This window comes from Pomacea canaliculata, linkage group LG13 (assembly GCF_003073045.1).
Source record: "Pomacea canaliculata isolate SZHN2017 linkage group LG13, ASM307304v1, whole genome shotgun sequence".
Lineage (NCBI taxonomy): Eukaryota > Metazoa > Mollusca > Gastropoda > Architaenioglossa > Ampullariidae > Pomacea > Pomacea canaliculata.
Window position 1 is genome coordinate 21,562,694 of NC_037602.1, and position 27,218 is coordinate 21,589,911.

Here is a 27,218-nt window from a genome sequence, read left to right on the forward strand (position 1 = left end):
TTGTCTTTTACCTAGGGTGTAGCACAGCCCTGCACATGCCCTGTGTATATCTCTCTGTTACACCCACCCACGCATATGCACGTGCTAGTTTTCCCTGAGTTGTAAAATTACAATTGTTTGCATGTCGGAGGTAAAAAAAACTGCCTGCCTGCAAGCCAAAGAACTGCCTGCCTGAGGCACTGCTGTCATGTGCTCCCCGACATTAGGTGTTTCACTCATTTGACAAAAATAATTGTTGGCTTCTGCGGGGAGGGGATGGAATGCGAAAGGTAATAAGGGGAGAGATTTGATGCCAGGAATTCAGGCCATGTCAAGGCCAGCCATAGTCTAGCCAGGTGTACACAGGTGTATGTCGCTAGAGACCTGAACCCCCGAAACCTCATTCACCTAACGACAAAGTGCTTGACCGCTATGTCACCGTGATGCAGCAAGGCTTGCACGTGCGAGCACAGCAGGAGGAGATTAAACAAACACGAAAGGTGCAGGCAGTCTTGGGAAATGCACGATGTCTCTTTTCATGGTGGAACAGCAAAAACTAAAGGCGCCGTAACTCTAGAAGCACAGACGTGTGACGTGAACGGATGGGGGTAGGCAGCCGGCTTTCGCCATTTATTTGGTGAGTCGTTCTCTGACTTTTTCTCACAGACAGCCCTCAGACAACAACACTGACGGTAGAGCTGGGCACGTGTTGCTGACACACCGACGGTCGTTCGAAAACTTGTATGACGTCACTAACGTCCGTGACACTCAGCCTTGCACACTGCTGTCTACAGTATTTTCTGCATCACACAAGCACAATGTGTCCCAGAATAAGTAGAAACTTGCAGGAGAGAGGGTCGACTGACTACTGTATCGGGTCATCACATCAGATAAACACTGCACGTAGAGTTATCTGCTCTTTGTGAGCAACAACCCGCTTGCTGACCTCAAAAGTCTTATCTCCAAGTCGCTGGAACCTATCGCCACAGAAGGACAAAAGCTGGTCTTTGTGGGGTTTACAGGTTTGCACCCCTCTCCCCTACAAACTAGAAGTGCTATGAGGTTTGGTAGACAGCGCTCAGTTTTTTTTTTAAGCAAGAAATTCCAAAAACGTTGTAATTGAATGTCACGTGCCCTGTGTGTGACGAGCGAGAAGTACCAGAGAGTTTGGTAAAAGCACTTTCTGCCTCGCGTGATGAGCAAACGATTCCAAACGTTTTGGAAGACAAAGGAGGTGCCTCGGGTCTTGTGAGCGATGAGTAAGGAAATCTGGATGTTTGATAGACAACACTCAGTGATTCGTGTACGTACTCTCAACGTGGTGACGTCACGATTGTATCCGCAGTAAGAGGTCAGAGAGTACCAATCTCACACACGAACTGCGCGCCAATCGTCTTGAAAATCAGCAAAAATAACCAGCGGTAAGTAGCGAACTCTATCAACCCACTATTTTACATTTTCTGACAACTAATTTACATTAATTTTTTATGACGAGCTGGTTACATTGTTCCATGTATAGTTTGCATCTTAACATTGTATCTTATGTCTGTTGTTGTAACACGGATTTTGTATGCAGCCGACCATCAATTGTTGATTAACTTACGAGAGTTACAGTTATGCTGCTCTTTGTCGACGTACGTGCTGGTCAGGGTTGGTTCAAGCTGGACTGGTGTCTGCTTTGAAACGAAAAAAAAGTAAAATCCTAATGGCTGTTAGGTTTTGCCCGACCACGCTTGTGACAAACGGATTAATTAATGCTGTTGACCCCGTTGTGATTGCTGTGACGTCAAAGCCCCTGGATGGCACCGGGAGGTGGGGGTAGACTGAACTTGACCCCCGACTTAGGTTCATGGTGCGTCATTCGCGTAGTGATACACTCATACACAGCCACCTTCTACGTCACCACCACGACTCTATATTGCCAGCACCAGTCTGTGTTTGGCCCGGGAATATCACTCTTGTCCGCTGAGTTACCCGTCGTCTGCTGACAGAGCCCGAGCTCGCGCCATGAAGACCGGGGTGGAGGTGGACCCTCTGCTGCGAGCTCTGGGAGCCAAGGGCCGCTACCAGCTGACCCAGCTAGTCCTCATCTGTCTCGGCTCACTGGGAGCCTCCTACCAGCTCTTTGCTAACATCTTCACAGGTCAGTGCTGTTTACATGTCATTCACAAGCTATGATTCATGTAAACTGAAGATAGTGTGGGTCTTGCCATAGCTCTTATAGGTATTGTGCAATAAGTATAGGTACGTCACATCAAGGATGTGTATAGGGATATTAGTTCGTGGTCACATGTGTCATTGTCATTAACAAATTGGTCACATGATAGCTTTTGCACAGTATGACCAAATCGTGACATGTGAACAGCTTGTATACATCCTTTTTCCAAACTTAGATTAATCATGCTTTAAAAGTTTATTTCTAGACCAACTGTTTCAAAAGATGTCTAACTCTTTTCGGAAAGTAACTAATGTATTGCCTTACGTGGCGTAAGTACGGAATGAACAATCCACAGGTTTTTTTTAAAAAGATTTTATATACAAAATGTAAAAATATTGTTTTGTAATTTCGTTTACGAAGGATGGACCTACTAAATATTTACGGAAGATTTGCAATCAGCTTTCCATCCTTGAACGATAATTATCGTAAGTCCCGCAACCCTGCAAGTCGCGAACATGTCACGTGATTCTCACCTGCACGGTTTTCCCCCGCCATAGGAAGAGATGTTCCCTTTCACTGTGCACCGCCAATCAACAGCAGTCATCTCACGGGCGGCAGCGATGAGATCCCATGGAACTCCAGTTCTGTGACCTACGACACGTGTGTCATCAGACTGGACACCAACACCACTGGGGGAGGTAACCACAGCCGGCACCACAGCAGGAGTTACGGGTGCTTGTATGGCTACCAGTACGACCTCAGCCTTGATGCGTCCTTCATGTCCGAGGTGACTGCTTCCCGCCAGTTCATAGCAGATAGAATGGAGAAATAGAAATCTCGGGAAATAAGGGGTTAACTTACATTGACACTTTCACGCACAGACACACACAGAGGATGAAACTGTCTCTTCTTGTTGGGGGCGAACAAATATTTTAACTCTCGGATGAGCAGCACGTTAATACTTGCAATGCAGGCGTCACTCAAGGTGGTATGAGGTGTGTATTTGTAATATCACTCAGTATAAACACTGTGCTTCGTCAGGAGCAAACAATCAGCTAGGTGGTAATGTTGTACCTGTAATATTATCAGGAGCAATCAATCAGCTAGGTGCTAATTATATTTCCCTGTGTGATGGCGTCCACCGTGGAATTGTGTGCAGTTTGACCTGGTGTGTGGCGGCTACTTGCTGGTCAGCCTGGCACAAACTCTTGTCGTCCTGGGGCAGGCACTGGGAGCCTCTGTGGCCTCCATGGTGTCAGACAGGTCAGTCCAGACAAGAGACAGGTCAGTCCAGATAACAGACGGATCAGTCAGACGACAGACAGGTCAGTCCAGACGACAGAAAGGTCAGTCCAGACGACTGACTGTAAAAGATGACTTTACCGGTTGAATTGACCAGTAACGAGGTGAGACTGAAGTCCGTTGCACTCACGAGGCTAATTAAAGAAACAACTCTCCTCGTTCAGTGACAAGAGATGACCGACGTGCTTTACACTGTTACAGCTTGTCTACCATGACCTGTAGACTGTGGACATTTCTAGAATGGAACTGGTAGATGTAGTGTAATAGAACTGCACGAAACAAATCAAGAAAACAGAAACAGACATGTTGGTCGAGCAGGGAGTAGGGGGAGCTAAAAGTGACATGTGGCGTGTGACATGGTCACATCTTTAACACTCGGAAGTTTTCTCCTTTTTTCCCCATCTTTAAACTTTTTCTTGTAGTCTGTCCTTTTTCTCTCTCTCTCGTCCTCATGGAAGGATGGCTGTGTATGCGTCACAGGTTTGGACGTAAGCGGGTGCTGGTGGGTTCTCAGCTGGGACTGTTTGTGGTGGGGGTGGGCATCGGCTTGGCCCCTACCTACCCTATCTTCGCGGTGCTGAAAGTCGTCGTCGGATTTTTCCAACAGGTAGGAGCGACAATTCTCTCCATTTACAAAGAACTATTTTTAATCTACACCTGTAAACGCTATGTTACATGTTATGTATTGTTATTGTATTACTGCTATGTTACATGTTCTACATTACTATTGCATTATATTATGGTATATTGTGTTATACGCTATATTAAGTCATACGCACTGTTGAAAATATGACTTTTGTAAAAAAAAAAAAAAGTAACTATGAAATGAGATGAGTTAGAAAAAAATTCCAAGATTTTTCTAGAATACATTTTAGGAAAAGCGAGAACTCACGTACCTCAACATACGTGAAGTGAGTGCGTTTTCCTTTACAGGGGGTGGTCACTGGAGTGGCCACCATGGGTATCGAGCTGTTCACCCTAGAGAGCCGAGTCCTGATCGTGGTGGTGAGCAACCTTTTCTGGGCTGTCGGCACCACCAGCATGGCGCTCTTTGCCTTCCTGTTACGTCACGCCTCGTGGCGCGTGCTGCAGTACACCTTGTCGGGCGTCTCCCTCCTCACCTTCCTCCTGCAGTTCTGGTGAGGTTCTGTGAGGTCACACTATACCTCTCTGTCCAACTGTCTTCCACTCTGTCCGGAGACAGCGAACTAAATTTACTGCCATAAGTTTTGTACCTTTACAAGGTAATGCTTTGCTGAGGGTCATGTCGTTTGTCTGATATGTTAAAGGTCAACCAGAGTGACTCTCCCCCCAACTCTGTCTGAGCTCAGTTCAGTTCACGGTGCTATTTTCCCCAAATTTTTCCTTCACCTGTCGATCTGTGTGACTTTGGGTTTGACCTCTGGCACTGTGATGCTTGCAGGCCTGTAAATCCAGGACAGACAGGGGTTGGGGGTATTATCTCAGAGTGTTGGAAATAAGGCAGAGCAAAATTAGAAGTTCACCTAACAGACATTCACACTCGCCGAAAGGATTGTAACTTGGCCTTTGAATTCTCCCACTTGCACGCAAAACCGACATCATGCGGAATAAAGGAATGAACAACGCTGACCAAAAATAAATAAATAAAATGATAATATTAACAGTGAATGAGAAAAAAAAGAGGTCTTGACAAAATGCAACCACTTTTGTGAATTAAAGCTGAATAAGTGATGACAGTAATTTCATCAATATAGTGTCTAGTACTGCAAGCAAAGAATTACACCTTGATGTCAAGTACTGGATGAATTCCAGCCAGTGAAACAGCAGTAGGGTCACGTTTAGTTCCTCAACAAATGTCATGTCATGCATCAGTGCACAGCGGTTCTCGTCCTTACTACACCACACTACTCCATTTCTTGTCGTCCCCTCGTCACCTGCTGCCTCCTGTCTCGTTCTCCCCTCGTCACCTGCTGCCTCCTGTCTTGTTCTCTCCTCGTCACCAATGCCTATTGTCTTGTCACCGCGGGCCAGGCTTGTGGACGAGTCGTTCAGGTGGCTGGCGGCCAACGGCAAAGTGGAGGACGCTCTTCAGATGCTGCGACGCGCTGCACGTATCAACGGTAAGAACATCGACAGCATCCTGGACAACCCCGACAGGTGGCAGCAGCTCAGTTCGTCTTCGGACTCGGAGGGCGGTAGGTGAGGCACGTGCGTCTTGATATGTATATGTTTTGAATGTGCGTTAAGAAGAGAATATTTGACTCATTTCCGCCTGTCAGAATAGTCTGCCAGTTTAGTCATGGCTTTGTATATCCTTCATATATATATACAGTGGAACCTCGGTTAGCGAACACCTCGGATAGCGAATATTTCGGTTAACGAACAAAAATTTCGTTAGAAGTTTGTCTCGGATAGCGAACAAAATTTCGGATAACGAACAGCCACGTGAACCACACGTGACCGACCAGCATGTCATCATTCGCGCTCGAGACACAGTTACGCTCGGTCGTTCCTTATCTATGCGCATCCTTCTTATTTAGTGATTGTTGTGCTTTATCTTAATAAGATAATCCTCAATCATGGCTCCAAAGAAGATTAAGAGCAATTAATAGTAGTGAGGTAATGACAAGAAAGCGGCCAACAAATGAATTGAAACAGGAAATGATTTTAAAGTATGAAGGTGGCATGCGTCTGTCGGATATGTGATGTCGTATTACCGAAGAGTTTTACAAAAAAGGCAGAAGCAACAGACACTGGACAAGTTTTTTACTTTAACCTCAAAGCTACAGAAAAGGGAAGTCAACCCCGATTTTACAATGTCACGTGCTCATGGAGGGGGGATCCAACAGTAATTCCACCCCTTCCTCCCCACACCTGCTTCCAACGACGCCGTCAAAACGGCAAGTTTTCTGATGTTTAAATGGTTTCGTTAATGTTTTTATGTTTATTTAACTCCATTTATATTGCATTATAACTGTTCTCATTAAAACAAATACCTATATAGCCTGTAACTTAATTAATTGAGGGCAACGCAAGAGATGCTTGGAAGGGCCTGGACACCATGATGGGTAGAGAACGCAAGACACAAAGAGTAAAGTGTGATGACCCAGTGTCATTTGTTAATGAGCTCAACACTTTCTACGCGCGGTTTGATGTGAGAGACTTCAGCAATGAAGCAGAAAATATCTGTTCTTCACTGTCGCGGCCACTGTCACCATCTGTGAGGGAGATGTTGTCAGAATTCTCTCTCATGTGAACCACGTAAAGCCCCTGGACCTGACCACGTGAGAGGCAAAGTACTCAAAGAGTGTGCTAGTCAGCTGAGTGGTGTTTTTACCAGACTTTTCAGCTCTCCCTTGACTCTCATAGTGTCCCCCGCGTGTGGAGAACATCCACAATAATACCAGTGCCAAAGAAGCCTCATGCTACCAACTTGAAAGACTTTCGACCTGTGGCTCTCACGTCTGTTGTGGCCAAATGTTTGGAGAGAGTTGTGGGAAAGATTGTTAATCCCCACCATGGCTGATCGCCTGGATCCTTTGCAGTTTGCCTACAAGCCACGCAGGGGGGTGTCTGATGCAACTCTCACGCTTTTAAATACTATCCTACAACACTTGGACACTTCTGGCACCTATGTTCGGGTCCTGTTCATGGACTTTTCCAGCGCCTTCAACACGGTCCAGCCACACCTTCTTGTACAGCGCCTACTAGACCTGGATGTCAACACTGGCCTAGTTCTATGGATCAGATCATTCCTGAAGGACCGACCACAGAGGGTGGGTTTCAGAGTTCCACCGACAGGTACTATAGGGTCCAGCAGCTCGTCTGACGGAGTTTATTTGTCAGTGGATGGAATGATTCTGTCAGATGAGCAGATCCTCAACACGGGTACCCCTCAGGGATGTGTGCTTTCCCCATCCTGTTCTCTGTATATACAAATGGGATTAGTATTAACAGTGCTATTCTCAAACTTGTTAATATGCAGATGACATGGCCCTTGTGGGCTGCCTGAAAGACGAGCAGTCCCTGTCACAGTACCTGCCTGTGTGGGGGAGCTGGAGGAGTGGTTTGACCGCAGCTTTCTGGATCTGAACGTTGACAAAACGGAGGAGATGGCCTTTGGAAGAGCCTACGAAGGAAGAGATGGCACAACCCCTCTCTCCCACCACTCCAAATCAAGGGACAGCAGGTGCAGAGGGCTGCTGTGTTTAGGTACCTTGTACAGTGATCGACGGAAAGCTCTCATTTAGTGATCACGTGAACCAAGTGTACAAAAAGGCCCAGCAACGGCTGTACCTTCTGAGGAGACTTCGCAGCTTCGACGTCAGCTCTGGGGTGCTGGAGACTGTGTACAGGTCTCTTGTTGAGAGCATCCTCTCATTCAACATCGCTGCCTGGTATGGTCATCTACTAGTCAAAGACAAGGCAAGGCTGGCCAGAATCATCCACCAGGCAAATAAAATTATTGGTCAGCACAGCTGCCACTTTCTGACTTGTACCTTCATGCAGTCAGAAGGATGGCAACATAACATCATTTCGGACCTGAACACACCTCTCCACACCAGCTTCCAGCTGTTGCCCTCAGGCAGGCGCTATAAGGTACCACGCATAAGGAAGCTGCCTACAGAGGTCCTTCGTGCCAGCAGCCATCACCATCCTAAATAAAGGCACAAGGACTCAGGAGGAATCAAACAGAGACTGAAGAAGAGTGAGTGCTGACATCTATTGTCAGCCATCACCTCGTGTGTCATTCTTGTCAATGACATTTCTGGACGCAGCCGCGGTAAAGTTGAAGAAAAATGAACAATTAGCAAAATAACAACTGATCAATGCGTACGTGTCATCTACGGTGTCACCGATCACCGCAACTAAAAATATATCCATGGTATTCATATTGCCATGGCATAGCGTCGCACGAACTGTTTCATCCTACACTTTGTGCGAGTTTGTTGCCTGTCTCGCGGTAAGTCGCTGCGATCTGCGCGGTTCGGACACGATAGGGACTGTCATTTCTGGTACTGTCATCTGACACCACAGACACTGTTACTTCTGGCACCACAGGCATTGTCACAAGAGTTCTGTGGTGATGGTTTGGAAAGAGTAGCATACCACCCTGGCCGTTTCCTCTTCACTGTCTCATCCTGAAGGTATGGCGCCCCCGCAGTTGAATGTCCTTTATCTTGGAGTATACCAAATGATCGTCTAGGTACACAAGAAGGACTGAAATTAAACAGTTCGGCATGGTGGTCTGCATTAACCTCTGGAAAGTGGCTGGTGTGGACGTCAGACCATTGGCATCCTGGAACGGGCGTGTTGCCAGCGGCCCTAGCCAGTCCTTTTGTTGACAATGTCTTCTCAAGATGAGCTTCATGCACGGCTGCCTGTACTGCCTGCGCCACATCTGCGGTAGAGTCCATTATCCGATCAAGGACGTTCTTCCCTAGTAGAAGCGACACGCGCCTCCTGCGCTCACTTGTGACCACATCGACCAGGTCCTTGACCACCAGATAGGAACGTCCTCAGACGCTGGCCGTAAACATGTCCACCACCGCCACTCCTGAGTTGTTTTAGCTGTAAGTCTGTATGTGCCCTCGTGCCCACTCGTCAGTGACCGCGTCGTTACTCACTGCCGGTGTCGAGCAACGCCATCACTCAACTGCCATAATGACAACCTCCGCCGTCGGACACTTTCCAGTCAGGCCAGCTACACTTTATTTCCCTGTCATCCTGTTAAGGACGACGGGGGCAGTCACTTTCCCCTGACCGGTCGGGCTGCAGTCCCGAGATGGTGTCAATTCGTCGCCACTTCGACGCTCTGCGCCGCCTTCTACCTCGCCTGCTTAAATTCTGGAGCTTCGCGGCGTATTCGTCGACCACCTCATCACGTTGCTGTGGCACTGATGTCGACATCTTTCCGTTCGCCGTACGCCTCCACTAGGACACCCAAGATCTTTCTCGGCGTATCTCTTGCGTCATGCGGAAGCATCAACACTCGACGTCTGGCAGGTCCCTCCAGCGAGCTCAAGATGTAACCACGAGCCGCATTCTGACACATCGGGTTTATGGCGAGAGCTAACTCGACCTCTGTTTCAATCTCGTCGACACTCGTTGGTCCACCGGCAAACTACTGAAAGCGGACTAACTAGTATGCTCGTAGAGCCTCTGCCCACCCAACGGATAGCATCATGGTCCTCTCTAATGTACTAATCTTCTGTCGTGGGCTTCTGCCCGTGATGAACAAATGTTTCTTTTTGTTCAGCAGTGCTTTTAGGCCCTTGGTCACCCAAGGTTTGTTGTTAGGATAAACATACACTGCTTTGATGGACTGGTGCAATCAACACTATTTTACTCCTAACTTTTACTCCTAACTGTGTGTTAAATGTCTGTATGGGTATGTGAGCAAAGACAAATTTCTGTCCTCCTGGGCAGACAATAAAGTCTGTTTTGATTTTGATTTGATTTGAACTTTCAAATATTAGCGAGTCAACAGGGGCTGGGAACCAATTAAATCTATTTCCTTTATTTCTTATGGAAAAAATTGTTTCGGATAACGAACATTTCGGATAACGAACAGCTTTCCAGAACGGATTAAGTTCGTTAACCGAGGTTCCACTGTACATGTATAAGTATATGAAATGCCCTTGAAGATTTTTCACTCACTGAAATCTGTGAGCCTTTTCGTGGATCAAAAGAAATGCAATGAGAGCAAAGGGAAAATATTCACTGTGAGAGAGCTGTATGTAAGAGGGATACACGCCAGGTATTAGAAACAAAAAAGTCAGGCATTGGGGACAAAAAATATCAGAGGAAGCATTTGAAGGTGGCTGCGGTTGTGATGGCGTGTGTATCAGCTTACGTGCTGTCTCTATACGCGGTAGGTGTTAGAACTGAGAAGGAAACTGATGTGGAGTTCGTCACCTAGAAATAGAAATCAGTCTGGAGGCAGTATAAGTTATAAATTCTGTTATATAAGTTATAAATTCTGTAATGAGAATAGTTGTTGCCCGGATGTGAGGAGCGCTGAACACCTCCTAACTTCCTCTCATGTTCATCAGACAGTGCTCACCTGTCGGTTACTAACGCATCGACTGAAGTGGTGAGTTCTCACCTGGCAAAGAACCTGAGCGGCCACGTCACCACACAGTTCGGACAACGCACGCGGCCGCTGACCGTCCTCGACATCTTCCGCCACAAACGTCTCCTCATCAACGCCTTCGTCACCTACTACTCATGGTAAGCTCGGCCATACAACAAGTCCTCGTGGCTTTAGTTCATTACAATTCCGGGCAAGGCAGGACATGCAGACACAAAACATATTTCAGAAGAGTTCACATGAGTGAATCGAGTTTCTCTCTGTTTCTGTACGCATGTGGAGGATTTGTTTTCTAACATAAACTACGATATGTTAGTAATGATAAAAGTTCACAAAGATGTTGAACAAAGCTTGACGCCAAGGAAACCAACTACACACAACAAAAACGAGTTCCAGGCTGTGTTGATGTTGCAGGATAACCGTAGCGTTTGTCTTCTTCACCCTCTACATGACGTCTACGTCGTACGTTGGGGACCCATACCTGAACTATTTCCTAACAGCCGTGATGGAAATGCCATCTTGTATCATCCTTTACTTCCTCATCAACAGGTCTTAAAATTAGCTTCAATTATGCTAAGCATCTATTGACATTATCGTCTCCGGATACTCCAGAAACAGTCCCCCCCCCCTCTGCCTGACCCAGAAAACCCAAAATATAAAGTCCGGCCATCCAGTGGGCCAAGTGGAAGGCCAGAGGCTCAGGGTTGATCGAATGGGGGGGGGAGGGGTTCATATGCGGCATAGCAAATAAAAAATAAACAACAGGGTCGCCGGCACACTGTGCTTCACTCACAGAAATAAAAGAAAAATGATCAGGCATAAAAGTAAAACCTTGTATCAACCAGGGTGTTACAAAGAGTACATTCTAAGGCTTATTGATAAACTCCGTTTCTATCAAGAGTTTTTTTTTTCCAGATTTGGTCGAAAGAAAAGCGTTCAGATGTCGTATGCCTTCACTGCTGTCAGTCTCTTCGCTAGCGCCACCTGCAGACCCTTTAGTGGTATGTCTCTAATCAAACATGAGTATATATATACACACACAATGGACAGAGATACATTAAACACAAAGGCACACCTACACCTTCTCACACGTGCATAGGAACCTACTACGGAGAATGCCACGGAAGACCCGAACATAGGTGCCCGAGGTATCCATGTTGTAGGATAGCATCTACAAGAGTGAGAGTGGCATCAAATACCCCCCCCCATGTGGCTTGTAGGCAAACTATAATGATGATGATGTAGTTTTGTAGCGCGCTAGTATCCGCATCACAAAGATGCGCTCAATGCGCGGTGATCCCAGCAAACTACAGAGGATCCAGGCGATCAACCACAGTGGAGGCTATCAAACTTTCCCACAATCCTCTCCAAAGACGCCATAGGTGTTGTTCATGCGGCTGTGCTTTCTTAATTACCACCATCTTGCATTCCTGATGACAGCTTTGATGCCTTATCGCAATGTTAAGACAGTTGATCAAGAAGGGTTGCTTTAAACACACGAATGAAGCTATTACAACAGCTTGATTGACTTTGTGCCAACAAATACTTGTTCTCCGTTTGTCAGGTATATACATAGTGGGTACACTTTCTGCTGTCTTTGCCATGTTTGGGATGTTGGGAGGCTCAGCCGCATTCAGTGGATTGTTTTTCTACACACCAGAATACTTCCCGACTAATCTGAGGTAAGATCTACAGGTGGATTGTTTTTCTATACACCAGAATATTTCCCCAATAATGTGAGGTAAGGTCTACAGGTAGAAGCAGATACCTGTGGTTAGAGCGCTGACACCCAAACCCAAATGTATGCTAGTGCAAAACCCGTGTAGTACAAAGAACTAACCCCCTGTTATGAATGGGTACCTGACTTCATACAAAGTTGGGGAAGATAAGCAGCAAGGAGAGATGGGCACTGCCCTCACAAAATGCTGACCCTGGGAAAAGTGTGATCTCTAACCCCTCCCTCTGCAATGACCTAACGAAAAAATGGTTTGCAAATAATCTTTAGACTAAGGTCCACAGGTAAACAATAAAGTAGTGGTGAATCAAGTCAAAGATAAAAGAAGTGCCAGATGCGAAGCTTCCTGCCTATCTCCTCTTCATGTGGCATGTCATTTGCTCAGACATTAAATTTCAGCTTTCATAAAAATGTTCATTAGAAGGCAAGACTTTTGCTCAACCTCTCCTGTAGAAATCATTGTAGGAATGATGATCACTACAACTTCTAGCAATGCTGTGTATTTCAGTTTAAAAAAATTAAAAGATTTTAATAGTAATTAAGCTGAATGGTTTCAATACAAAAGAAGGTGTTTAAAAAAGTAAATGTAAAATGTAATAAAAGTATTATTTAATATCAAATCAAGTGAGTGTTTAAAAAAAATGCAATTTTTGAAGTGTGTTAGCACCAGACAAAGTGAGTGACCTTGTGCTTCTAGTACTGTTGAGATTTATTTCATTTTAAAGAAAAGACGTTTTAAACATGAAATCATGAAGCAGAATTAGTTTTCAGCTCAAAACTGAAATTTTATCATAATTCCCTTTTGTGCAGAGTTCAGGGGTCATTTTTTAATCTTGTGTTTCCTTTTTGGGTACTTTTTTTTTAACATGCTCTTGGGGTTTTGTTTCATTCTCTAATTCCTCACCAACAGGTCTTTAAATAAAAATTGCTTCAATTATACTATGTCTCTACATTATCATTTCCAGACACTTCATAAAGTTTCCTAGAGTCTATTATGAAGATTCCCGTGGAAAGTCAAGCTATATAAACTCTTCGAATTACAAATTGAAGTGGTGCAGATATGTACAACTCTAGATCTACAGTCCCTAACCAAAAGGCTGTAGCAGAAACATTAAAGCAGTTTTGTACAATGTTTCCTGCCAATATTCATTTACAGGATAATTCTGTTTTTAAATGTTTTTGGTGTTTTATTGCAGGCAGCAAGCCCTTGGCACATCATCCACCATGGGTCGTATAGGAGGAATGGTCGCTCCATTCATGAAAAATTTGGCAAGTATCTCTCACCAGTATCTGTGTGCTTCTATTAACTGAATGTTCATAAAACACTTCATAATAAAAAGCGATTTAGAAGCACGTTTTCATCCTAGTGATGCGTATATCAGACATGTTACAGACTTTATAAGCTATTTTCTTTTTTATCTTTTGGTAATCCAGACTGTATGTTTTATATAAACTGACAGGGACAGCTGGTCAAGTGGGCACCTGGAGTGATTGGTGGAACAATGTGCTGTTTTGCTATTGCATTCTTCCGATTCCTGCCAGAAACTAAGGGCAGAGAACTACCCAGAGACATTGCTGACATTAAACTTTGGTACAAAGAGGCGAGAAATGCCAATATTCAAGCACCAAAGAAAGCTGTCAGCACCCAAAAGGATGTGTAGCACCAAATGCAAGTTAGCATGTGACCAAGATGGGGGTGTGAACTGCACACAAATTTAGGTACACAAATGTAGATAATATGCTCTTGTAGAAGGCCTTGAGTTTATTCAGGTTATATGTTGACAGTGAACACTTGCCTACCTGAGAGATCGTAGACATAAGCAGACAAACAAGAAAGTTTGCAGTCTGCAACAAAAAACCCCACAAAAAATACACAAAAACCCTTCACACAAATAACTATTAAAAAAAAAAAAAATGAAGAGCTCACATTCCCCAAATAGGACTGAGAATCGCTATCACTCATAATAGCATGATAAAGATACACTGATGTTGACAACACTTGTTTATTAATCAGTAGCCTTCTGTTTGTAAAACAGTGATAAGATATGATATAAACTGATAACTTGTGTGTAGAAAGGTGTAACAGCTGTTGGGATAACCAAACTGACTTCATTGCAACATAGACAAAAGCAACAAAAAGCTTTTTTTAAAATAAAAAAAATCTTTCAAAAGCCAGCAAATTTGTTCAAATACAAAATTTCAAAAGCCACTGTTGTAGAATTCATTCAAGAAAAGAGTTAATAACAAATTAATCACAGTTCGTTTTTTTCTTCTGTTGTCAACCCCCCCAAAAAAAAAAAAACAATTTTCAGAGACAAGTCACAAAGAAAAAATATCTTCCATAAGAAAATACAGTAGATGTGTGTGTGTGTTATGTGCAGAAGCCAACAAGCTGACTGAGATTCACTCAAACTTGATACCTGAGCAAGTGGTAGCTCCTTGCTGAAGTTAATTGTGCTAAAGGGAGAAAATAATAAAATCATGTTATCAAATACTTAATAGTAATTATTTTATTTTAATAATATAAATTATTTATTGAATGTCACATTTACTATACCACATCATAAATAATTTTAAAAGAGTCCCAAGACCAAAGGCATTGAAATTAAGTGGTTCACCATTTCTAAGCCACAATATGAGGAAGATGGAACCCAACCCTCTTCTTCCACTGCATGTATCTTCCCTGATAATCAGGTAGCCATTTGTGCTCAGTAGCTGCTGGGTGAGCAAATAGAGTTTTTCAGTCATGAAGTAATCAGGCCTCAAACCGCCAACTACCTTCTGTTTCACAGTCCAGTGTGCTAAACACAAGGATTCGGGGCTTCACCATAATTATCATGACATCAATATAGCTTAACACTGAGATCAGGTTTCTGAGAAACAAGCAACGGTCTGATAGCATGGCAACTACTGAAAGAAAGCGAGTGACACACATAAACACACACAGAGAAAGAAAAATACAGTAAGACTGCTACAAACCAGGAAGACCGACGCATGTACTGTTTCCAAGAATCACTACCAGACTCCCTACCTCCTCCTGTGTGCTTTTCTCCACCTGCCGATGCATGAAACAAAATTAGAGTATTCAATGCAAGTTTTGCTGAAATAATTTTACTAACATTTCTGCAAAATATTGTATTATTAGTGCACTAGCTTTGTATAACACTGTATTTAATTTATTCAGGTATCATTTAAGTAGATGAACAAAGGGCATTACCAAATGCTCCACCTATCTCTGCTCCACTTGTAGGAATGTTGACATTCACAATGCCACAGTCTGATCCTTTAGGGCTGTAGTGTTGATAAAAATAATAATAAAAAAAAAGATTATTGACTGAGGAGCAATATCAAAAACAATTTTAAACACTTGTGTATATTTAAAGCAGTATATTTAAAGAAACAAAAGACAAAACATGATTAGTTCAATAGCAGCACACTCTTCAACCCTGGTGTCCAAAAAAATGCCCCTGGGCTTATAGCCAACAGATAAATGAAAATGAACCTCCAAATACATATGTATATACATATCAATATTGAGTGCTATCTTTTTCAATTCATATTTCAGACAATGAAGTACATGTATGGGTTGACACTAGTTTCGGGGATAATACTGCGAGTGAAGCTAAAATAACTCCATATCACTATAAAATGAACACCTTAGGCAATTACCCCATCTAATAATATATATATAGTGTTTTATATCATGAAAAATACACAAGATTTACCCAATCCAGCGATAAACATCTGCCAGGTCCTTTGTGAACAGACTGCTGGTAAGTCCCTGTTTGACTTCATTATTCCAAGAAATGGCTTCCTGCAGACTCTGACATAACCACAAAACTTTCTATGGAGGAAGATTTCATGAAATTCCCATGCAAAAGCGAGCTATTATACAAAACATAATCTATAATACTTTGCTTGTTGGCGACTGACAAAAACAAATTGCAATAAAACAAAAAGGCACACTTATGCAACAAATTCTCTCTACATAGATGTAGAGGGCCAGTAAGCCAGCGTTTGTTGTTAGTTTTTGGTGGAACCTGCTGAGGTATCGCAGAAAAGGAAACTCGGCATGCTGGCTAGGATTAAAGCTCCTAATTGCTCCAACCTTACAGAAGCATCACGGCAAGTTAAGCCTTCCGAGAGGTATATAAAGGCAGAGCTGAGACAAGAAAGGGGAGAGAGATGTCAGTTGTAATGACATAAAAGGAAAAGAGACGAGCAGGATGTGAGGAGGTTAGAGTCAAGCTGCAGAGAGTAAAGGATGCGATTTTTCTGCCAGCACTGTTTCTGCGCCTGCTTTGAATGTGTGGGAGGAAGTTTACTCCCCCACTCGATCACATATACATGCAATCTGACATCCATGTGTACATGTGCATGTATGCACACATAGATATGCACATGCAGAGAATGTTCTCTTACCTTAGTTTTTAAAGCATAAACAATAGGAGCAAATGTTTCTCTGTGCACCACTGGGGCATTGTGGGCTAGACCAGAAATGATTGTGGGTTCCACAAAATATCCAGGACGATCAATCACCTGTGAATTGAATGGAGCATTAAAAACAACTAGGCTAATGCCAAACAGGAACAATTCAAACAATGTTTATTTCTTATATGCTGCTTTATTTGCGATACAAGAAATTATGTTTATCGAATGACACACTCATACAGTCTCTCAACATAATTATGAGATTTTCACAAAAAAGAATTTACCTTTCACTCTCTGAGCTTTCATATATTTACACTGTGCACCTGTTTCTATAAAGCTGACTTTTTTTCCCAAGGAGGTAAGTAATTACATGACATGAGATAAAAACTGAGGTAACCAAGTGGGTAAAGAAATGTCAATAAATCAACAGAAAACTGGTGCTGCTATTGGTGGTAAACATACCTTGCCTCCATGCTCAATCTTTCCACCCTGAGCCAAAGCATCAACAATAGCTGCCTTGAATAGTACACTGCTTGAGAGCTGTGAAGTGGTCCATAGTTCACTCCTACTGATGGAAATATTGGAGATGTCAGTCAGAGTGGAGGACAATTTAGACTGATGCCAAGGCTATGTTATGTCAGAAAGCAACTGGTATCAGCCAAAAGGGTTTAGTTCACTTGATATTGGCAGAAATGTGGATACAAATCAACTTTAATAATACATGGAATTATAATTTAGAAACGACTGGCACCTCTGCAGATAACAATATTTATATAGTACAGTATTTATGTACATATATAGAATGAACTTTATATCCACCAACTGTGTTTACTATATTTCATTAGAAAAGTGCTAAACACTGTCTACATAAAGACAATAACAGCCATTTTTTAAAACACAAATCATCATAGCTCAGGGTTCTCAAGCTAAATGACAATTATATCATGTTTTTTTTAATGCAACAATGCAATGCAAAATATAAATAACAATGCAAAATATTTTTGGCTAAGAATAGGAAGAGAGATAAAGTAAATTCTGTTTAATTTATAAGACAGGCAATAAAGTTTATTTGATAACTTAAAATATAAAAGTGTGAGGTGCACTCTTAGAACTTGGAACACTCTAAGGTCCCACACAATTTCATATTTTAAGTTATACGTATTAAAGAAAATCCGGAGACCCAAGGAAAAAATTAATTTGCCCTTTTTAGTCCACCTCAAATAAAAGTGTTTTTAAATTTTTTTTACTCATGGCAGCTTTTGTGTCTGAATTTTGATGAACTGAAAATCTATAAACCAGTGTCTGATCTATTTTTGATCTAAAGCACTTGAACATGCTGTTCTGCAGAAGCTCATGGTTCATGTGGGAGATAATGATGTCAATCCTGGCAAGTGGGTCAAGTATGTTCTACAACACTGAGACAGCTTTAGTTCAAGTGGTGAATGATCTCTTACATGCATTTGCCCATGCTGATGTCTCATTACTGCCTTTCTTCTGGACTTCTCTGAAGCATCCAATACCACTGACCAAGTGATTTAATGGGAATGACTTTCATTGATTTTTGGGGGTTAGGGCACGGACCGAATACAAGCAGCCTTCCTTTGTTGTAGTAGTTTTCCTGACCACCTACCGTACCTACTCTAATTCACCAGTAAAAACGATCACAGATGCTGCGATCTCTGGATGCCTTTCTGCTCGGCACTGATAAGCTCTCCCTTTCCACTTTTGGAACGTGTTCTTTAGAAGTATTTGGACACAGTTTATAATTCCATACTTGAAGCATACATAGACACATGGAACTTTCAAAAAACACTTTTCCAAAAATACTTAACAGATTCTCTCTACATCTGTGACCAGTCTTTGGGGGAATATGATGAGACACAGCTATGGTGAAGATGTGGCAGTCAGACCTATTCTGCATCCGTCAGTAGGTCTCCCAGCTAGCGGCCTGTGCACACCTTACTTAACAAATTCACTCCCTTCCATACGTGTGTGTGTATGGGGTGAGCAGCTTCTAGCTATAACCAGGCCCAACATAAAAATTCTTCTTCTTCTTACTTATTATTACTAATTAAGATTACTACTATTATTTATTATTACTACTATTTACCCTCCAGGGGATCACCAATGCGCAACTGTGCATAGGCTTTCTTCAGTCTCTCCACGACTTCATCATGTACTTTCTCATGCAGAATCTGTTGCAAGCAAGAAGTTCCGTGACAGCAAACACTTTATATTACAAATTATTTAAGACATAAATACTCCAACATCCGAAGTTAAAGGGTTCGTTTTTTTTTTTAAGTTAAAAATTATCATAAAATTCATATGAATCATAGCAGCCAGAAAGTTTGTAAATCAGTGATAGATGACTATAATTTCACTCTGTAAATACATTTTTGGAAGAAAAGAGATGAAAAACATAATATGGCACAGTATAAGAAAGCTGCACAAAACAGAGAGAAATGGAAAGCTTTAACTCAATATACCAAAGACCATAAAAGTACTTTATGATAATGAACTTCAAAATCAGAGGTTAGGAGATGCTAACCAGTCGACGAGCTGTTGTGCAACGCTGACCAGCTGTCCCTGCACAAGCAAAGATTGCTGAGCGAACCACCATTTCCAGGTCCGCATCTTCATTTACTGAAAGAAAAACATTCTTATGCACTTTTGTTTGAGCTAACAGATTGTTAGTTTCATATGTCGATAAGGCTTACTATTTATGTAAACCATGTACTTTTGCAAAGATGACGGTTCAAGGTGAAGTTAAGCATACTTACCAATAATTGCATTGTTTCCTCCCAACTCCAAAAGAAATTTTCCTGTAAATAACCAAAATTTAACAATTCAAGGCAAGTTCCTTTCAAGTGTTATCTTGTTTTAACACAAAGGCTCTGGTTATTGACTAAAGAAGCATGCAACCCTCTTCACTGTCTGTTATGATATGATAGCACCCAGTATTATGCCATAAATACTCATGCCCTATGCGCTAAGTCCTCTAACCAAAAAATTATTTAAATCAAAGCTATTGTGCAATATATAGTCTTTATGAGCAAATTCTCTTCAATGCCTACTAATATACATTCTTAAAATATCTTTAAAAATTTCACAAAATTTACTAAAGAGGTTCCAGTCTTTAGCACCTCATTAAGTAGCCACTGAAAACAAACATGAAGGATTTAACAACTCACCAAATCTCTCTTGAACCATCATGGCAACTTTGTGTCCTACCTACATAAAATAAGATTTTAGAAATGGGTTAATCATACACAAGATGTTGAGAGGAAAATTTGAAGCCTGCTATGGACCATACAATTTTAGGAACAAAATTAAATGAGTCCAAAGACATAATAAAATGAGAAAAATAATCTAAGAATAAAGATAAGTCAAACTGATAAATAATGAAAACAGTTAAAATTAGCAGTTCCTAGATGAACTTGCTGCAAATCCATTTCTCTGCATCATCAAAAGAGAAAAATTAACAAATGTAAAAAAAAAATAAGAAAATGAAATATATTGTGAATTCAAATTTTTAAGTCACACATGACTAAAAAAACCAACACTAAAAGTTATTTCCATACTGGTGTGCTTCCTGTGAAGGACAACAGATTGATCTCTCATCTTGAGCCATCAAAGTGCTGAAAATGAAAGAACCAAAAAAAAAAAAAAGAGTTGCAGTTTTCTCAATCTCTTTTTAACAAATTATATCATTTGCCAGATAATAAATTAAGTGCAAACAAACCAGCATTAAAATTGATAATATTTATGTAAGCACCTTTTATGTAAGGTTGATGCCATTTGCATCTATATGTTCATATGCCATGAACATTTTAAAAATTGGTCATGCTCAACTGGTATGACCCACTGATGATCACATGATCCCTAACTTGTAACCATCACAGCAGGTCCTAATTTCCAATCATTAAGTCTTAACTAAGACATGAAATATGCCGGGATTGTAGGATCGGTACCATTCATCATTATATCTCACCACCGATGCAACCAAAACTCTAATCTGTGCCATTATGCTGTTGAGGATGGACTATTGTAATTCTTTTTTAGCTGAAATTCTCAAGAATCTTCTTGATAGACTTTAAAGGGTCCAGAATAACACTGCTTGCCTCGTCTACAAACCATCTAGATGTGAACATATATCACCTATCATTTGGTCTCTTCACTGGCTGCCAGTCATTGACTATATAGCCTACAAACTTTACACTTTAACTTACTCCAACATTTGTGGCACTAGTCCTCGGTACCTCTACAGCTAACTTCCATCTATATGCCCGTATGACATCTTTGCTCATCTTCTGACACCAAGTTCTGCAAGTCACACTGACTAAGACAAAGACATATGGACAGAGGACTTTCTCCTTCCAAGCCCTATCAACTTGGAACAGACTACCCATCAGCCTTTGTCACTCCAATTCTCTTGCCTCCTATATGTCTAAACCTAAGACACATCTCTTCTGAACTACGACTTCACTGCGACCCTGTTCTGACCATGAGCATGTATAATGCATGTCTGTAATTTACTTTTTGTATGAGTAGTGCCTGTTGTGGAAATGAGCATATCTGTTTAAGTGAATATGGGTGCATGGTTGTTGATGATTTAGTATATGTATGATTTATGTAAAACGCTATGAGAAAATCTTTGGAAAGATGCTGTATAAATCCTTATTATCAGAAGAGACAAAAGCTAGATTATGAAGCCCAATCTATAGGAGGCAAATAAAATCTAATCTTTATTGCAAATAGTTATTTTCCAGTTTATTGCAAATCACTTTCAATTCCATAATATCAATTTGTTGAAAACAATAAATTTTATTTCAGCCACTTTTAAAGTTGATAACTTAACCCTTTCGTCCCTAACAGGCTAGCTACAAGACAGATATTTTCTACCTATTTAATTTTTCATGTTTAAGATTAGCATACCTGTGCTTCCAACAAATCAGCCATGGGATGAACATTTCAAGTCACTCATGAGTCATACACATAAAAGCACAATGAAGACAAAGAAGAAGAAATAAAGGGTAAGGTAAGGAACAAAGAATGAATGGATGGCAATGTGCAAGCAGCATCAATTCATTTACTTGCCCAATATCAGCTCCACCAGTCACCAATGAACACACAGCTCCTGGTATTCCATTGGTTTCCAACACTGATGCCAAAATCCTTCAGGAAAAAGAGTTGAAAAAAAAAAAGCAAAACTGCTGAAATCAGGATAATCCTTGTGAAATAATGCAGTCCGATTATCTCTCTTGAAAGAGAAGTAGCATAAAACTGACAGTCATAACTACAAAGGCTTTTAAAGTTAATCCTTAAGAAAATTTCATTTTATTTGTGAGAAAAGTGGGCCATATAATTTGGACATGATTAAAAGGTTTATAAGCCAGGTACTTACTTTGTAACAGCTACACTCACAAGAGGCGTAGTTGGAGCTCCTTTCCTGAAATAATGAACAGGTATTTCAGACTTCAGTGTAAGGTACAAGAGGCAGAAAAAGGATAACAGCTGTTACAGGAGGGTGTGTGACCGGCCATGTGAGATTAGTGTTAAGTGATGTCAGTCTCTTTTCTAAGTCTTATCAAACCACTGTCGCTGTGATACAGTCTTAGTTGCTGGCATGATGTTAAACACAAACATCTTACCAAACCACAGTGTTTCCACAAACAAGTGCCAGACAGGCATTCCATCCATGCACTGCCACAGGAAAGTTGAAAGCTGTAATTATACCCACGGTTCCAAGAGGGTTCCACTGTTCTAAAAGCATGTGACCCCTTCCTAAAAAATAAAATATGTATACATCAATTGCTCTCTCTCGCTCACTCACACATCACACACATGAATACATGTACACAATTTGTGACTGGCTGCTGAATGGCTTTTGATCTATGACTTTGTGGGAAAATTGATTAGTGAAAATGCTGAAGAAGAAGCAGAATGTAGATGGAAAAGACAATTTATCAGTCATAAAACCTTCCAAATTTATATGATCTTTACAGTCCATCTAGTGAGCATTTATCATAAAAGATATCATAAAAGGATATCATAAAAGACAATGTGTACAGTTTGTTAGCTAATTTATAAAAAGTATATGTGTAAGAGTACATAAAGAGAAAGCTGATTATGGTGTCAAGCATGAGAATTGTATGCTGGATGACATGCTATGTATTCAACCCACATAAAGTGATATAAGTGTAACCGAGTGGTAAGGTGGGGTTGTATGGTGACAACAACAGTTCAACACTCGAACCAAAAAGGCAGGAACAGTCAGCAGGTGTGCGACCCTATTTCTCGTACAATGGTCACGGCTGCGTCGATCGTAGATCGGAGCTTCTGATATACCTCCCGATGCTCTGATACGGCGGAACCATACGCACCCAGCCAATCACCGCTATTTGGCATCTCCATAGCAATCAATTTGCCATCTCTCACCATGCCCTAGCAGATCCCGCCAAAACTAACAACAACGCTGGCCTACCGGTCCTCTACATAAGCTAGATGCGGTATAGCACACTAGTACCTAACTCCACCTAATGCATCTGTGGCACAGACATCACTCACGTTCTGATGGGAAAATGTGGCCAGCGAACATGCGAGAAAGTCCAACAGCATAATCAGCGATATCAATATACTCCTGAACTTCTCCTTCACCCTCAGCAAGGATTTTCCCCATTTCCAATGAATCCTACAGCAATCAGAAAAATTAGGGTACGATTTAACAGGACGAGATGGTAGACTGCACACTGCTATACAGCAGTCAAAAGAATTAGGCTAACATAACCTATTAAAGTCATTTCACATAAATCATAAAGCTATAAATCATTTGTTTACAACATCATTATACTGTTTACAGCATATCATGTTGTACGCTGACACTGTTTCATTATTATCTGATGTTATGAAGTACTAGCCTTGTCCACATTAAGTGTTTTTCTCTACCAATAATCATCTTGTACTTTGGAACATACTCTACAGTCTATTTTTAGGACCAGCAAAATAGTGTGCTAAAGGGAATCAAATATTTACAACTAAAATAATGTGTACGTCATACTGTGTCATATTATAAGACATGAAATGATATCATTACTTGGCTTTAAAAAACAAAACTGAAAAAATACTTAATTTTTCTAACCAGCTTTCCAAGCAGAGCTTTTTTAGCTCGAAGGGCTTCTCCAATCTGCCTTACAATCTCTCCTCTTTTTGGAGCAGGTATCTGCAGAACAAAATGTTTTAATTGCTAGACAGTAGCGATAAACTTTTATCAGAGCAAAGACGTCATGAAAATGTTTCAGTAGGGAAAATATCTTTGAGAAGACAAGGGTGTCAATTACTTTTCACCTAGATATGGTTATAAACATCTCTAATCATCATATTTTATCAACCTCAATAGTTATATTTAAAGCTATTCTAGATGACTGTAAAAGATATACCTCAGCCCATTCGTCCCAAGCTGCTTTGGTTGCTTGTATGGCCTTTTCATAGTCAGTGGCTGCCCTGAAGATAGAAGCACAATCCAGACATCATTTTGAATAGAATTTAGCAGGATAAATTACTTTTCCAACAACATAAGACATTTTTATTAAGTTGTGGTGTGATAATAGTGATGATGTCACAAAAATAATTGTTGTAATAGGGAAAATATAATCTCATTCCATGAAGCAAGAAATCCAAGAAATACTTTATATTTACCCTACATCTGCAAACTAGGTTATGGACATACATCAATGGGAATCTTCCTATCACTACAATTAGATTTTCTTAGTTATTCTGAACCCAAACATTTGCTACCTTTTTTAAGAAACAAATGGGTTACACAGATGGTACACAATGCCATGAGCCTAACCTGCCAGCCTTAATTTTAACTGATACAAAACCAGAATCATAGTTTGGTAATGGCACACAACTCTTTGCATCCCATGACTGTCTAATCTCCCAGTCTCAGTCTGTATGAAGATTTTAATTGTACCAAATCATCTTGGTCTATAAAGAAGATTTCATCCAGCAAAGCAATGACAAAGTCTTTTTTTCATTAACTGCAATGAAGAAGCTGCAGGACTTTGTTCTTTACTTTGTGTTTGTTAAGCACTACTGTGCCTGGCCTTGGCTGGGTGCTGTGCTCACTGATTATTACTATAGCAGTGTGTCCAATAGTCACAGACTACCATACCAAAATGATTTATTAAAGCATTTGGATTTTAGACTCATGAAAGATTAAACACGTTAAAACGTATTATATCAGTGGATTTGCATTGCTTTCCTTCCAGAACTCATTATGATTTTTTCATAGTCATTGATCTGCAAAACTCTATGAGCAGCCAAAAAGAAACTTCTACTAGACATGTTTATGTCTGGCATTGTGATGAGGAAAAAAGCACCCAAAGCCTTGATCACTGCTTTTCAAATGGGAGCTGGGAGTAACTTCTGGCTACATTGCTTTTATCCCATACGATCGATATTCTATAGATAACAATCTTGCATCTGATGTTGCGTGCGTCCGTGTATGTCTTTCTGTTTGGGCATGTGTTTGTTAAAGCGACATGGCGCTATATAAATTCACTTTATTATTGTCAATGATAACGTAGTAATAATAATGCACACTACCCCGCCTAATGCTCAGTGCGCTTGCCAGAAATACTATTTAAAACAAAATGTTTAATCATCGTTAAGACTGTGGCTGATAGTGGTACGTAGAGTCGAGATTAATAAAAGTAGATCCTCAATCTTGGCATCTTGACGTGCTAACGTGTTGAAGAAATATAATGCGAGGTTAGTTATACCTCCGTTCAAGGCGCCGCTCGTGCTATTTTCGTACCCTTTTCATTTCTCTTTCTTTCCTTTTTCATTATGACAGTTTGAGGCGCAAGTGTCTATATGTATGTAAATAAGGAGTACGAGGGTTCTAAGTATATTGTCTTACTTGTCTCACTCGTGCGATTGGCCGATTATTTGCTGGACAGACTGATGACACCACCTATCAAAAGATCAATTAAGAAAAAGTAACAAATCAACTCCTCGCGTCATCTTTAAACTACCCCCCCCCCCACTCACAAACACACAAACACAAGGTACGCTGTGTAAGCCAATCAAATTCTGTGAATGGATCACACCCATTTGACCATGACCTTTACCCCGTCCTTAGAATAAATATTCAATATTCATGCATGAAATATGCGTGAAAAGGTTATTATTATAGTAGGGCCGATGAACGCAGAAGAAAAAAAGGCATTTATAAATATATGAAACTGCTTCGAAACCCCTTTAACAAGTCAGCTGTTTACATCCATCCCTGACCTCTGACTCGAAAGTTGTTACTTGCCTCTCCGCTGCCTCCCCACGTGCCAGTGTAGACACCGTCGTTGTCCGACGACAAACCAAGATCTTTGAGCCAGGAGTATTTGGGATCATCTATTAACAGTCCAGACATGGCTGAATAGTTCCTATTTACAAATGCATGCCACAAAAATCGCTTCAGCACGCGATGACCTAGATGTCGTGCCACGGCGCTGGCCATTTGAGGATGCTGCAATGTTTGCTGACCATATCGGAATGGGACTGAATGGGTGCAAGCAACTGTCCTAACATTATTTATTTTCAATACACAAGAACCATGACAGTCTTTTTAGGACAGTGACAGCTCTTAATTAAAACATTGAAAAAAGACATCAAAGATGCGTAATAAAAATGTTTTATAAGTCACCAACCTGTCGTTTATTGAAACATGTACTCACACAATAATAGCGCCAAATCAGTTGATCCGTTCGATCGATCTTGATCTTTAATGGTGTTCCAGGGAAGAGGACGGAAGTTCCCAAGGAGAATTTTCCACTAAAATATTTCTAGCTGTCTTTCGTCGGGTGCATTGTCTAATCGTTACCTCGCGTTGTGCTCTTTTTATATATATATTTTATTCCTATCCACCATGCACGCACTCGAACTCACCCGACCTTAATATTGGAGTCCGCGAAAGAACACTAATTTTAGTCTGGTAAAGTAAAGCAGGCAGTTCTTGTCTTCGGTGCAACAGTTCCACAGATCTTCATGCGTGTTCTCTCTGCTGCTGTGTCACCACTACACGGACTACACTAATCTCACTCGCGCTAGTGCTACACATTCACGTACTCGACGAGGACACACGTACGACACGCTAGAATTTGTTCGCACTGACACGCTCCCACAGGTAAAAAGGTTCAAAGACAGATTTATTTACATAATGTACACATACAACTAACGTATCTATTCTAACCTACCTACCAATTAAAACCTAACTCCCTGGGAAACGTTGAGGAAAAACAATTCAGCAGCGCCGGGCGCTTCTTTAAAAGTAAAACACGTCAGTACACATGCGACGACATGATTACTGATCATTACCCATAATTCGTCACCAAGAGGCCAGCCGGGTGGGAGTACGGAAAAGAAGGTAAAAAAAAAAAAAAGGTGTGTTGGGGACGGGATCTGATCTCACGGCTACCGACAACTTATAACTTCAAAGAAAGTCCTTTCCTTGTTGTCCTAACGATGGCGCCGTCAAATAT

At 41.3% G+C, this 27,218-nt stretch overlaps 2 protein-coding genes across 3 annotated transcripts; one reads left to right on the plus strand and one right to left on the minus strand.

The window, feature by feature from the left end:
• Positions 1 to 786: 786 nt before the first annotated feature.
• On the plus strand, positions 787 to 14,478 carry LOC112553788 (solute carrier family 22 member 8-like). 2 transcript variants are annotated; one of them, XM_025221234.1, is made up of 13 exons: positions 787 to 1,400; positions 1,971 to 2,122; positions 2,695 to 2,924; positions 3,297 to 3,400; positions 3,920 to 4,046; positions 4,373 to 4,578; positions 5,453 to 5,616; positions 10,477 to 10,654; positions 10,929 to 11,063; positions 11,430 to 11,515; positions 12,079 to 12,196; positions 13,446 to 13,518; positions 13,710 to 14,478. In XM_025221234.1, exons 2-13 carry the CDS (start codon positions 1,987 to 1,989, stop codon positions 13,908 to 13,910), a joined length of 1,758 nt encoding a protein of 585 aa, XP_025077019.1. In that variant the 5' UTR covers positions 787 to 1,400; positions 1,971 to 1,986; the 3' UTR covers positions 13,911 to 14,478. The 2 variants fall into 2 exon arrangements, with proteins under 2 accessions (XP_025077019.1, XP_025077018.1); XM_025221233.1 differs by lacking the exon at positions 787 to 1,400 and having other exon boundaries at positions 1,682 to 2,122.
• LOC112553791 (alpha-aminoadipic semialdehyde dehydrogenase-like) lies at positions 14,234 to 26,905 on the minus strand. Its single transcript, XM_025221237.1, is given in 22 exon segments — positions 14,234 to 14,706; positions 15,229 to 15,304; positions 15,467 to 15,540; positions 15,975 to 16,072; positions 16,672 to 16,788; positions 17,143 to 17,207; positions 17,210 to 17,248; positions 18,791 to 18,875; positions 19,229 to 19,323; positions 19,461 to 19,502; positions 19,872 to 19,911; positions 20,262 to 20,293; positions 20,296 to 20,318; positions 21,778 to 21,855; positions 22,085 to 22,129; positions 22,332 to 22,464; positions 23,248 to 23,371; positions 23,819 to 23,899; positions 24,117 to 24,175; positions 25,579 to 25,657; positions 26,003 to 26,206; positions 26,388 to 26,905. Coding segments are annotated over 21 exon segments (1,785 nt in total). The 5' UTR covers positions 26,198 to 26,206; positions 26,388 to 26,905; the 3' UTR covers positions 14,234 to 14,501.
• Between the last annotated feature and the right edge of the window lie 313 nt (positions 26,906 to 27,218).